This window comes from Microtus oregoni, unplaced genomic scaffold (genome assembly GCF_018167655.1).
Source record: "Microtus oregoni isolate MIOR12 unplaced genomic scaffold, Mior012 000024F_ref0000369, whole genome shotgun sequence".
In the NCBI taxonomy this organism is placed as follows: Eukaryota; Metazoa; Chordata; class Mammalia; order Rodentia; family Cricetidae; genus Microtus; species Microtus oregoni.
The window spans coordinates 4,317,725-4,332,505 of NW_024543083.1; the positions used below are offsets into that span (position 1 = coordinate 4,317,725).

At 42.6% G+C, this 14,781-nt stretch overlaps 1 protein-coding gene across 6 annotated transcripts in view; it reads right to left on the bottom strand.

The window, feature by feature from the left end:
• Positions 1 to 437: 437 nt before the first annotated feature.
• Positions 438 to 14,781, bottom strand: part of Fut10 (fucosyltransferase 10) — a 67,704-nt gene continuing 53,360 nt past the window's right edge. For 2 of the 6 annotated variants that reach the window (XM_041673803.1, XM_041673802.1), the window contains one exon: positions 438 to 8,456. In XM_041673803.1, coding sequence (XP_041529737.1) covers positions 8,223 to 8,456 — 234 coding nt within the window. In that variant the 3' untranslated portion in view covers positions 438 to 8,222. The remainder of the gene's footprint in view (positions 8,457 to 14,781) is intronic. The other 4 variants (XR_005976296.1, XM_041673806.1, XM_041673805.1 and 1 more) reach the window with 4 other exon arrangements.

A 14,781-nucleotide genomic window follows, 5' to 3' on the forward strand; every position in this document is an offset into this window, starting at 1 on the left:
CCACAAATGAAGGGGCAGCAGAAGATTCCTCACGTTTTGGTCATCCGACTTCCCTCTTGGTGGGTTGGTTTCAGTTGCTGCTGCTTCCTTCACTTATACCAAAACCAGTGTTACCAGACTGTCTTCGTGGACTAAGGACATGGAACCTCCCAGGTTTTAGGCCCCCAGCCTTGTGGACTGAGCAACTGCTGGGTGGCTGGGGAAATCCAGCTGCTGCAGGACCACTACTCCCACAGCTGAGTCCCTGGGCCTCAGGGCTGGGCATCTACACAGTCCTTAGCTTCTTAGGTGTGATTCGGTTGCTGTTACTATTTTAAGGTAACCTAACCTAAGAAATTCTTTATATATTAAATATGAATATATATCCACCCCATAATTCCTGTTCTCTGGAGAAACCTGACTAATACAGTCATACAGAATAAAAAGACACACGGTGGTTTAATTAATCACTTTTATTGCTTTATCAAGGGCATTATTCCACAAAACTGTCCTTTTTCCCCCTCCTCTGAGTGGACTCATCAAAGGAGTTTATTCTGTGTGTTTGAAAAATAACTGAGTTCATTTCAAAGACTCTTGGAATATACCCAGCCTCAAAACCATTAATATCCCATCAATTACAATGTCAGTTTTAAGTCTGCCAATCAGCTCAATCACTGGGGAAAAAAAACAAAAACAAAAAAACCTAAAACTTAAGTCCATGGTAGTAAAATTTTGAATATTCATAACAGCCCGTGTAGGTTAGTTGTAGAATTTCTTCTCGTGCTCTCGATTGGATGATGTGGTTCTCATTTTGCACACTAAGTGATATGGAGGGCACACTTATGGCCTGATAATCAGATGTGCTAGGAACATTCATCACTGTCCACTCCTGACTCATGTCAGAAGCCTCAGAGGCACAGACTGAAGAAACCAAGGAGTAAAAAGGAACAAGGGAGGGCAGTCAAGAAGACAAATACAGATCTCTCTCTTGTTCAGGCCTGAGATGTTCAGATGGCCTCACCTCTGACTGGTTATAATTAAGCTGTTGAGAGGATAAAATCTTAGAGTCACCTCTGCTCCTGCTCACACCGTGGTCCCTTGCCCATCTCCCCAGTAAATCCTATCTCCAGCCACACCTAGGTTTTACGTTAATGTGGTAGAGCCTGGGGGACCGATGGGTCCACAGTTACAGGTAAAGAAGTCACTAGGACATAAAAGCTCACTCTGGTGTGCTGTACCCAGTATCACATCCTGGAACACAGGAATGGGCAGGTCTGCTCTGGGAAGACTGATTGGTTTCTCTTCTTTTCTTTTCCTTATTGATCTTCTGTGAAGGAGTAATTGGGGTCCAGATCTACAGACTTGGTCATTTCTATGTCCTCTTTCTTGGTCAAGTACCAAGATTCATGTTCCAAGATTCAGGACAAGGTAATGGAGAGGTAACAAAACATCCTCTTTGGGTTTCAGGTCTGAACTGTACTCATCCATCAAGCAGGAAGGTTTATTAGGGACCAGGTCAGTGTTCATTATGTCATTTGAAGCTGTGCACAAAACTATCAGAAATCCTATAGGGGTAACCAAGAATATTCTGGGAATTCAGGAGCTATTTGTTTGTTTGTTTTTTATTAGTGTGAGTGTGTGTGTGTGTGTGTGTGTGTGTGAGAGAGAGAGAGAGAGAGAGAGAGAGAGAGAGAGAGAGAGAGAGAGTAAATGAGAGGGTACGGGAGATATGGATATGTATAAAGACATTGGATTCCCTGGAGCTGGAGTTACAGTCTGTCAAACATGGGTACTGAGAACTGAACTTCCTCTACAAGCACTCTCATCACTGAGCCATCTTTGTAGCCTCCTAGTCCCTGGGTTTAGTACCAACATAAAATCACAACGCCTTTCCCGGAACCCTTCCCCTTCTTTCTCTCATGCCTGTCACCATGCCGATTTCACAGCAGTCAATAAAATCCATACTAAATAACAAACAAGAACAAGGGGGCATCTCCCTAAAACTATCACAGCAGTCAATAAAATCCATACTAAATAACAAACAAGAACAAGGGGGCATCTCCCTAAAACTATCATTCATCGATCTCTCTTAGTGGACAAATTTTAGTAACAGTCTTCACAAATGGCTACAGATAACAGCATTTATATAAAAATATAAAGTGTGAACATTTGCTTATCTAATCATCACACTGTAACACAGGGTTAGCTAGTACAGCAGGTGTATGGCAGAATAGGTAGAAAGACCAAGTAATGTGAACAAGATAATAAAGGTAATACATTGCAGAGTGTCAACTCAGGCTACATTTTCTTACTCTAGTGTCATAATGCATAATTTCATACCCCCTGAATTTTTCCAATACTTTTGGTAATATAATTTATTATTATACTATAGGTACTATACCCATAGTATATATTTGTTATATTATATAGTGTATATATGTTGATAATACAATATGCAATAAAGATACTCACTAATAATAAAAATTTAAAAAACAACAAAAAATAAAGAACGGTAAGAATGTTTTATAAAAATATTCAAGACTACAAGGTTTTCTGTAACATAAACTAATCAGCACTGCTCTTTGAACCCCCACACCACATACTCTGATGATTCCAAGATGCATTACTTGGGCAGAATTGTGCCCGTCCTGCTCTAGGGTAATCAACTTACTCTACACTAGTGCTACGGACAATATGCTAAAATTTTAATGTCAAATATTAGGCATTTGCCAAGTGTGGTGGTGCACACCTTTAATCCCAGCACTTGGGAGGCAGAACTCTGAAATTTGAAGCCAGCCAAATCTACAAAGAGAGTTCCAGGCCAGTCAGAGATATATAGTAAAACCCTATTTATTTTTAATGAATAAATAAATACCATATATAGAAAGGTGGAGCCTTTGGGAAGTAAGTAGGGAATGAGTGGACCAGTGCTGTAATAAACCTCAGAGAACTCACTCCCCTAGGGTCACGTGAGTCACAGGAAGAGAACAGCTGTCTATGAATCAAGATGCCACCTGCATTTCTCAGCCTCCAAAAACAAGAAGTAAATCTGTGTTATTTTTTAAGAAACCAAGTCTGTGGTATTGTATAAAACAACCAAGAGAGACTAAGACAGAACTTGGTATCAGAAGTGGGGTGCCGCTATACAAGGACCCCAAGTGAGTTAAGTCTTGGAACTGGGGAAAGGGAAGGCTAGAAGAGATCCCTGATTATATCTAGTAGGAACTGTACTATGATGGTTTTGAAAACTACATAACATCACTGAGGTTTTTTTCGAGTTCAGGTCTGTCCTAACCTGTGTTCTGTAGACACTGAGCTGGCTTTCCTATGTGTAACATATAATGGACAACTGGAAAAATGAAACTCGTTTTCACTTGTTCTTCTGAGCAACATACTAAGCATCCAGTTACTAAGGATAATAATGGCCCAGACAGATATTCTAACTACTAGAAGTCAGTCCTTAAGGCAACAAGAATTAAGGTTCTGAAACTTTAGATTTGTTACATGACCAAAGTCAAAGTTGTCTCCACTTTCAGGAGCAGAAGTGAAGGCCACTGGCAAAGACTAGGAATCATCTTCATAACAATTCTGGTAGGTTTTCTGTCCACTTCACTATACTGCGTTGAAGCTTTGTCCTTGTGAACAATCTAAGTAAAATACACTGAGGCACTGAAGTGACTATTGCATAGCGTTTATTGCGACCCCTTGTGGCAGCTCCCAGAAGTGTCACATGGCAGCACGAACACAGGCCAAGTACACTTAGGCATTGAGAGGGCAGCTCTTATAGCAGAGCCCTGCTGTATTAGGACACATTTCTCACACAATTGTCTGAAGCAAGAAGGCATCTTATTAAGAAAAACCTAAAGACAAGAGAAGCATAGGCTAAGTATCAAAAATTAGTCTCAAAGCATTTAAGTCTCAAATCTGTATGTAAGAGTCCTATAGTACCACGTTTATTTTCATTGAAATGTACTCCATTAAAAATAGTTTTTTTAATTCTTTGAGAACTTCAAACAATGTGTTTCAATAATATTTACTCACAAGTTCTGCCCCTATATTTTCCCAAATACATCTGACCGCCTATGTCCCACAATGTCATTTTCTTTTTTTTTTAATAGCCCAGAGAATCCAATTATTGCTATCCATATATTCCTGGGTATGGGATGAGTGACATGAGCATGGCTAATCTGCCAGGAGCTATATCATTGAAGAAAAATGACCCTCTCTTCCCTAGAATACATCTACTGTCCACAGCTCCTTGGTTGCTGGTCAGGGTTCAAGAATCCATTCCCACACCAGACTTGGTCTTGTGCCGGCAACCAGAGCTTCTGCGAGTTCATGCATGCAGCAGGCTGTAATATCTAGAAGACAGCATTTCAGTACAGTCCTCCCTGACCTTCACTTCTTACACGGTTTCTGCCTCCTCTTCCTCAATGGTCCCTGAACCTTGGGGAAGGGTGTGAGGTACATGTCCCATGTGGAGCTGAGCTCTCCCCTGACACTCATTCTCTGCACTTTGACCAGCTGTGCCTTTCTGCTCTAACTACTATCCACGGCACAAAGAAATGCCTCTTTGTGTCTGACAGCTAGAATAATCTCCAGTTAAAGGGCTATGAGTTCAGCCGGAGGTTTTACATAAATAAAGATACTATGATTGTTTTGTTTTATGGACAGAGTACCAAACTGCTTCTTTTTTCTGTACTATAGCTTTTAATCCCATGGAATTTTCTCTTTTCCATCTTCCACAAATGAGGATGGTCTAGCATAATCAAAAACTTTATTTCATTTAAAAATTCCTAAGAGAGACACTCCAATGAAGTTTAGGCAGAATTTTGTTATGGAACTCTGGAAAAGAAGTATGATGGAGCAAGAAGGCCTGGAATACACAATAGTGGCACTTATATCTTGATGGAAACTAATTGGACTTAAGAACCTCATATCTAGAGATGACACTGGACCTAGGGAAGAACTCACTACTCCCATCTTGCTAGATCAACAGCTTCTAACTGTATTCTAACTTTTACTCTTATACCCAGACAATGGTAATTCTCATCATTGGGGGTGGGGCTCATCATGGAAGGCTACTCTAGAGATCCATGAAGGTCAAAACACAGAGAATAAGTGAATGTGGGGTGTCCAGCACCAATAAGTACATGTACAACACAATACTGAGCAGGGGAAGTGTACACAGGCTCCTACCTACTAACCTAGAAGCTATGTTTAATTTATAACTGCTGGCAAAGGAAAAATTAGCTTTTTCCAATGCAGTCTCACTGAGTATATCAACACACTTCAGGGTAGGCCCCATGCCCAGGACTAACTGGCCAACACAACACAAACTCAATGCTTATACCTATAACAGAACCTGAGTAGAGGAAACTTCCTTTTACAGTGGGCAGCAGTCACTAGAGAGATGCTCAGCCTTTTATTTTAGCCTGTTGGCCAGTTGTGCAGCTCTCTATATATGAGTCAAGGCTTGGGAAACACTGAGGAATATGGGCTAGAAAGGATGCAAAAGCCAGAAGGCAGGATGTTGTGAAATGCTGTCCTCTGGACATGGCAATGCTATCACATGGGTGAACTCACAGCAGCCCATGGTACCTGGACAAGACCAGCATTAGATCACGTCAGTCAAAGTCCCTGCAAAAGTGGGAAAGATGATCTCCAGGCTATTTACAGAGGAGCTATTTCCAAGGGAGAATGTGGCCACTGGCAATGCTCCTATGAGCCAGTGTATGGCCCCTCACCCGTGCACATATGAGCAAAACTGATTAGATTTCGTGCGTTCTAATGCATTTTTAAAAGACAAAGTTGGGAAGAGTGGACATTGCAGGGACACTGGGAAAGGTGGAGAATCATTCTCATCACACATGTATCATATGTGAAGTTCTCACAATGTTAATAATCACCTGAAATATTGAGATTTAAGACACACGTGAAGTACTCAGCATTTGTTTTAGACATTTATGGAGAGAAAGTAAAGCTACTACGTTATTTTGTCAAAGGCATAAATCCTTTTGAAGACCATTTCTGAGAATTCAGAAGAATTCCACTTCATCCAGTATACACTTTAAAGCCTGACCTTATACCAACAACCCCTTTCAGACTTCGCTGCTTTGATGTCATTACATAAAATGGGAGAAAATCCCTTTCAGTCCTGATACTGTGTAAAATACATATGGTCCATTCTCCAAAGAATAAACTTCTCTTGAAAAACACACATCTAAGCCAGTTTATTCCCACGTTAGTAAAAGCACCTATAAAATTAAACATCTCAAATTTTCATGAGGAATTAAAGAATGATACAACCTCAAAGACAAGTTCAGTCACTTCTTAAGATCCAAAACCCAAGGTCCAGGGAGGTTAAGAGACTTGTCTAAAATCATGTTGAATTCAGGACAGCCAGGGCTGTTACACAGAGAAACCCTGTCTTAAAAAACAAAAACAAACAAACAAACAAAAAAATCATATTGAATTAACGACAGATGTAGAGTTGAGGAGAATCTCTCCACAGACGGGTTCTTCCACCAGCAAGGGACCCTACAACTCATCAAGAAAGTGCTGTTTGGGGCTGGAGAGATGGCTCACAGTTAAGAGTACTGCCTGCTCTTCCAAAGGTCCTGAGTTCAATTCCCAGCAACCACATGGTGGCTCACAACCATGTGTAATGAGATCTGGTGCCCTTGTCTAACCTGCAGGCATACAAGCAGGCATAACACTGTGTATATATAATAAATAAATCTTTTTAAAAAAACAAGACTATGCTGCTTTTTATCCTCATTTCTTGCAGGCTGGCAGTCAGAGCTCGAGAGCAATGGTGTATGTATTTCCACAGTTAAGAACACAGACGTCAACACAACAGTTACCAACAGGCTTATCATCTAATGGATTGAATGCCAGTGTTACTTCTCTTTGTTTTCAGAGAGCACCAGTAGGTAACCAGTAGGCTGAACGTTCTCTGACCACATTAGAAACCAGCAATGCTCAACAGGAGACGAACTGCCTACGATGATAGAATGAATACACCGTGCTCATGACAATCAGATTCACCCCAGAGGAGAGCCCAGGGCATTCACTTCCACCACCCGGAACAAAACAAATGGCTCTTTGCCATGAACCGGACATCTCTTCCTCTCCCGCTCCATGGTATAAGAAACAATTAGTGACATCTCACAGATAGAAAAACTAGGAGACATATTTTTAGAGAAAATTGCACTTCAGAGAGAAATCAGAGGAGGCCACAGGTGAAGAGAATATAGACAGACTGGTTGAAAGGACATCGAAGTGGGCACGAGACAGCCCAAGACCAAGTTCTCAGCACAAAGGAGATTTACTTTACCCAGAGAGACAAAGAACAGGAAATAAAAGACAAGGGCAGGAGACAGAGGACCAGAGGATGAGAGGGAAGGGACATTTGCCACAGTGGGACAGACTGCCTCTCGATAGAGAGGAGACCCACAGATAAATGGCAGTTTATAAAGAAAAGGGGAGACACCTATGTTAGAACGAGATGTTTAACTTTGGTTGAGCATGTTAATTGGGGCAGCCAAAAGGAGGCTTTTGATTGTTGGACTTTAAAACTTTGATAGCTGGGCCTCGGTGGTCATCCTCAGGGGCAAGAAGTGGCCAAATAAGGGAAGAGACCTTGGCGGCTAACTTTACAAGCATAACCTAACAGTTTAGCAAGACGGAGGGAACAGGGGAAGGGCAAGGCCTGCCTGAGCCATGAGTGCCATGCTCAGGCCAAATAGAGCCCCTTTGCTAGTGAGTTGGCTTGGGGGTGTAAGACGAAGGAAGTTGTGTCCTTTGGACTGGGAGGACAGAGATGCCTGACAAAGCTTTTCTTACTCCCATCCCTGAGAACAGATGGAATCTCTCATTGCCAAGTTCTAATGCGCTTCACTCATTCTCCGCACCAAGAAACCGGGCTTGCCAAACACCAACGAGCTGCTGACAGGGAGGTGAGGATCACCCTTCCACAGCTAGATCTGCAGCCAGGAGAGCACTTGACCTTAGGTCAGTCTCCACAGAAGACGGCGAGCATATGGGTCCAAGCGCAGAGACTGAAATATAGAGGCAACCTCTAAAAGTTAACTCACAGCTATTATTTGACAGGGCTCTTTGTGAGAACGGCTACAATTAATTCTTGCTCTAAAGGATACTCAACGGAATGGCTATTATCTCCAAATATTAAGGCATCCAAGAAAATTAGTCTAATTCTGTCATTCTAGTACCATGTAAAACTAGTCCTTGAAGACCAGGGCCCAAAACTCTTCAGACGAAAAGTTTTGATTCCTATCCACCAGCCACCTTAGGGCCTGGGCTTCTCTCTTAGACTGCTGAAAGCTGGGGAGCCACAGCTCTCTCAACGATCTCCCACGCAGGGCCGGAGCGGCTGGGGATGAGAAGGCGAACAGGCTAGGCTCTGGGCAACTCAGGTGGCTAACGTCTGCCCTCCACTGTTTGGGTGGTAAGCCCTGCATTGAAAGAAGGAGAAAAGGAATTTAAAACATACAGTAAGGAAATGCAGTCCCCATATTCCCACCACCAATAGGGGGACACAGCACACTTTCCATAAAGTAAATACTTTCCCTCCAGTCACGGCAGTTATATGGTTGAAGTGTCCATAAGGAAAGTACAACATTTATTGAGACTGTTCCATGCATTGGACACTACCAGGTCCTAGCTGAGATAGTCTCACTTAATTCTCCTGGCAATCAAATGAAACAAATACAACCACCATATTTTATAGAGACCGGAAGTGGCATTCTAAGTACAGCCCCAAATCAATGTATCAGCACACCTAAGATGGATCCCAGTTCTTCCCAGCGTCCTCTTCCCTCTCCCGCTTGTTGACTTATTTAAATATTTTTATCCTGTAGGTCAATGCCCATATCCTCTGCACAGGAAGGCTTTTTAATGTGATTAATAAAGTTCTTGATATTTTGATTTAATGTTACTTTTCTATTGCTGTAACAAAACCCCATGATAAAGGCTACTTATAGAGAAAGAAGTGTTTAATTGGCTTTATAGTTCCAGAGGGTTAGAGTCTTTGATTGTAAAGACACAGCAAGAGGAACAGCTGAATGCTCATAACCTCACCTACAAGTAGGAGGCAGAAAGGACACACTGGGAATGGTGTGATTCTTTTGCTACCTCAAAGCCTACCCCCAGTGACACACCTCCTCCAATAATGTCACGCCTCCTAATTCTTCCCAAATAATTCCACCAACTGGGGACTAAGTAATCATATGCTTTCCCCTCCCCATCATCACCCCCCACACACATGAAAGTTCATGTTCTTTCTGACTCTTAAAAAAAAAAATCACAAATAGGCACATAGCTTCCTTGCCTATTCTGTAATACACAACCCCAGGATCCCCAGACACCTCCTGGCTTGCCTGCCAAAAACAAACCAACCAACCAACAAACAGAAAACCTAAATGGAGCTGAAAAGACTCAGTTATCCTTAAGGGACTGGCCACTGGGAGCTTGACCATGTTCCAATGAGTGCATAGACAACACAAATTGGATTGCTGTATTTTTTTTCCTTTTTATGTTTTTTGGGGGAGGGGAACACAAAGATGGGAGGGTGACCTAGGGGAACGAGAAGTGAGTGTGATTGGGCTGAATTGTATGAAATTCCTAATCAATAATCAATAAAAATATTATGTTGAGCAAAAAACTAAACAGCCTGATTTGTGTTAGTCAATGACTCCAGGGCATGCAACCTGCCCTGGAGTGTGGCTAACATACAACTCTGTTAGAGAAAGGTGATTTTCTCTTTCTCCAACTATCAATTCCAAATAGCTGGAGAGATTTAAAAAGAAAAAAAAATAAGTTTCTCTACAGTGAAATATGCCTGGAATCTGTAATTCACTTAGTAGTGATGTACCAATAGTAATTTCTTAATGTATATAAAATGTTAGCATTAGGAAAGGCTAGGGAAGGGTTTACAGACAGTTGCTTTTCATTGTAACTCTTCTGTGAATAAAACTCATTCAAGAGAAGCATTATTAAAGGCAATGGCAAAATACCTTAAAATTCCCAGAAAAACTGATGTTTCCATAGTTTATATTTGGCTAAGCTATGTCATACACATTAGAGGATAATAAAGATGTCTCACACAGCTGTCAGGAAGCCACTGGAGGCTGTGATGGACCAAAACGAGAGAGCAAAGCGAGAGAACCACAAAGCAGTGTCAACACGGGAAAGGACGGAATTCCTACGAGGCTATGGAAACTACCGCGGGCTGACACGCCACATCACCAAATGCAGTGCGGGAAGCGACAGTGCCCATAGCACGGTGGTGATGGGTGGCTTTGTTTTAAATGTGTAGGATTATTTGATGCTTTCGCCTATAGGCAGAAGTATCTTTTTTCTAAAAGTAAGCTGTTCGGCATAAAAATAACAGTAATGTATCAGGTTTATAATTAATATAATCCTAGTATATCTCAAATTTAGAAAGCAGAGCAGTAGGCCAAACTTAGAAATATAGTAGCAATTTTGATGCTACCCATGGTTAGGTCAATATACTTTCTTTTCTTTAAAGTGCCCATAGGAAACATAGGCAAAGACACTGGGGTGCTTACTTTGAGGGAGAGAGGGAAGTGGGCGAACAGCCTTTTTAACATCTGACGTGACCCAAGGGAAGTCTGAATTAGTTTACTTGGGAAGGCAAGCCCTCCCAACTCTCCTTCTCTTAAGTTTGGTTTCTATTAGTTTTGGCACTGTTACTGGAGCACCATATCTATCTCCAGTAAGGCTTGCCCTAACCTTAGTGCTTTTCCCAGCACATGTGCTTAGACAAAGAACTAGAGACCAGAAGAGAAAGTAGGGGGCTTTTAACAAAACCAGAGTACGGGGAGGGAGATTGGAGCTTCGGAATAAGGGACAAAGGCAGACAAAAGGGGTAGGGGACAGTCACATTGTGTCTCTGACTCTTAGCCGAGGCTTTTATTAGAGTAGACATGAAAACTGCACTTCCCTCCCTCGGACCAGAGGAGGAAGAAAAGAGTCATCACTGTGTTTCTGGCCGTTTTAAACTTTGTGTCAGTTAAATGCTATTTGTAGACCCTAAGATTCAAGATGCGTGTGTGAGAGGAGACAGCTAGCTGAATTTACTAGCTGGGTTCACCTGCTAGTTTGTGCCAGCCATGCAGAGAGAAGGGCCAGAAGAGCGCCTACTGCTTCCAGTTTACCTTTTAGTTTTGTGGCCAGTTCGAGAACCCACGTTTCTCTTTGGACTTCTTTTTTAACTAAGCGGTAACACTCAGTTTAAAGACTGTTTTCTCAAATGTTAGCAACTGAATGTTGTAAGTTGCCATTTTGACAATCAGCTGCCTCTCCCAAATCCCTAACTCTTGGCCCACCCCCACAACACCGTACCCAAGAGTTTTTTACTGAGGCATTTCTGAGCACAGAGACCCAAACTGCAGGCTGTGAAGAAATGCTCAGACTTAGACTCCAAAGTGGGGTTGCTTTGACCACGCATTGTGTTGGGGTACCCCTGGGCAGGAGATAAAGAGATTCCACAAAAGGATACCAAAGTGAAAACCAGAAATAGTGGTTCACATTCTCAGCACTGGAAGAACCAGAGGCAGGTAGTTAAGAACTGACCACCAAGGGGCAACTTGGGATGCATACAAAACACCACACACCTGTCCCGACTGATGGAGGATAAACTAATCTGTCTTTAAAAAGTCATGGGATCACTGATACTGGGAATGCGCTGAAGACAAGGCCAGTCTGAACCATTAGCCAGCTACTAACTGTATTGGTCACGTCTGGGAGTCCTTCTCCATCATGACCCTCCACAGATGTTTATATGAGGCCGTCAGCAATAAAAACATTCTTCTGCCACTCAAGAGAAGGTTCTACTGAACGCTGTAGTGTTAAGTTCCATCTGCAGGTAACACTACAGAGAGAAGAGACATAAGAACCGCACTGTGGCTGCCTAAGGGTCTACCAGGAACCTTTCACGACACGACTGGAAGTGTGTTTGATGAAACGGCTATGGCATTTTTAGAAATAACTAAGTTTCCGCACCTCCTTCCAGCTGAGGACTTGAGGAGAAAAGCCAGCTGTCTCTAAAATATGGTTTTCAAAAACTGTGCTTCCAAAGAGAATACGTCTCCTAGGTGAAGTGATTCCAAGTCCTACGCTTCTGAACTCTTCCCGTCTGTTAGGAGCTGAACCACCAAGAGTAAGAATCCCTTCCCAGGAAAAGAAGTGTGAACTGTAGCGTTGGGCACTAGACTGGAAAGGGGTGGCTACCACACAGGTAACGAGGAATCAGCCAACATTTCCCCAAATTCCTAAAGGTCAAGAATGCTCTACCATACAGTGTGGGACAGCTGGGAGCCCCAGTGCAAATAAAGCTCAAATGCGCTCACTGTTCTTCTCTGTGAGCTTCCACAAAACACCAAGGAGGAATGAAAACACAGAGCAGAAAACACAGAGGGTCCCCCTCTTTGGTACAATGTAAGAACGGTGAGCATTCAAGAATCCCAGGTTCTTTTCTCATAAGGAAAACCATCTAGTGTCACTAAGCGATTCTAAGAAACTCCTACCCCTAGATCTTCTTCCGTGGGGAAAACAAAACCAAAACTATCATCTTTCTAATGGTTGTGGAAAGTCTAGAAATGATTTTGTGACCAGCAGGCCACAGTGATACTAAAAGTCGCCTGCTATTGGTGAGGGACATGGAATTCTCCCATCCAAATTGCCCAGAAATAAAAAGTATAATCTGTCATGGGAAGGAGAATCATGAAAATCTACACAGCCTTACCCCTAGATCGAGGAAATGAGAGCTGGCCTGAGTTTAGGGCTTCCAAGACAAAAACAAAACAACAACAACAACAAAAAAAAAAAACCAGCATGCCCCACCATGAGCCTACCTCATCATAATCCACAGCAGCAAGAGGGAAAACATTGAAGCCTGTGGCTAATTAAAAGCAAGCAACAATGGTCTGGAAGAGCTGCTCAGTGGTGGAGTACTTGTCTAATACATACAAAAGCCAGAGGGTGATCTGCAGCACTGGGGCAAGGGAAAAAATACAAAAGCAAAATCCAGCTCCACTCTTAACTAGACTGACGGAAGCCAGACAGCGACAGAAGCATGTCCACGTTCAAATACTAATGTTAGACGCCTCCATGTTGCAGCGCCAACAATCAGTCAAGGACGGTGGGGCACATGACAAGTAAGACAGTTAGCTAAGTAAGCATTATCAAGAGAAAAGGAAATGAATGGAAACAAACCCGGAGATGACTCAGACATTGACACCCTTGGGGGGGGGGCATTTAAGATGATGGCCAGTAACATGCTAAAAACACAGTGGATACTGGGGAAAGTAGGCAATCACTATGGTGATTTTATTGAGAAATAGAAAATGAGTCGAACGGAAATGTAAGTTTCAGTAGCCACAGGAATGTTCTATGATTTAATTTTTTAAACAAGTATTTGCTTAGGGAGGGTAGGGGACGCCATAGTGTACACATGGGTGCCAGAAGACAGCTTGTGGAAGTCACGCCACTCCTTCTCCAACACAGGTACTAAGGACTCTAACTGAGGTCACCAGAGTTGAGTGACCAGCACATTTACCCACTGAGCCATCTCATCAGCCCATCCACCTCTGATTTTAAAACCACCACATCAAGAGGAGGAGAGAAGAAAAGCAAAACAAGGATGTTCGTGGTTTTTCTGTGGGAACTATGAGGCTACCAACAGTCTCAGAGCTCTCCCCTCACATCTATCTATAACAAAAAGAACAGAGACATTTCCAGGCAACTCTTGTTACAGCAAATTCTATTAGCCTGAAGTCAGGCTGCTTTGTTTTGTGGACGTGGAAATAGGAAATGTTTAAATTCTCCTGCACAGTCAGGCCAGAAGTATCCCCCATCTTCATATAGTATTTAGCATTCTGATCCCTCCAACGTCATCCAAACTACATAAAATACTGTTTAGCATTTAAGAAACATTTTGACCCAGGATATATTCGTTGGATAACTTTTAACAGCGAGTGTCTGATACAGGAAGTACTAGTCTGTGCATTCAGTAGATGGTAGATAAAAGTCTGTTCATAGAAATAAAATAATAAAGGCTAAATGTTGGGGAGAGGGCTCGGGGAGCAAAAGCACGTGCCTCTGAGACCTGAGTTAGAATCCCCAGAAGCCCCGGAAAGCTAGCTAAGTGATAATGTACAACTGCAAACCCAGTGCTGCTGAGGTGAGATGGGGTGCCAAGACAAGGGACTCCCCAGAAACTCACAGGGAGCTAGCCTGGTCTACACAGTGGTACCACACAGCAACGGCCCTGTTTCAGATATGGTGGAAGATGAGAAGCAACCCGAGGCTGTCATCTGCCCTCCACACCTTGTCTGTGGCACGCATAACCATACTCACACATGTAAACATCTGCACACATACACACACGTGCACACCTGCTCTCTCCCTCCCTTTCTCTCTCTCCAAAAACAAACAAAAAGGAATAAAGCAATTCATTCTCTCCTGGCAAGTGTCCAGCTGATGATTTATGGTTATGATGAGGGTGCTCATTTAGTACCAATAGCTGTGTGTATCTTGTCAGGAAATTCTGAAACGTGACTCCGACTCTGTTTAATTCTATCTTTCGTTACTGGAGTGCGTACTCTCTGGGTAGTTAATGGAGTCACTGTTGACAGTGTGTATCCTCAGAACTGTGGCAACTGTACTAAAAAGTTTCTTCTGATACTGAGGATGGCCCTTTAGAAGATTCTAATAGAATCTGTACTGTAAATATTCATGTTCCCCATCAGAGACTTT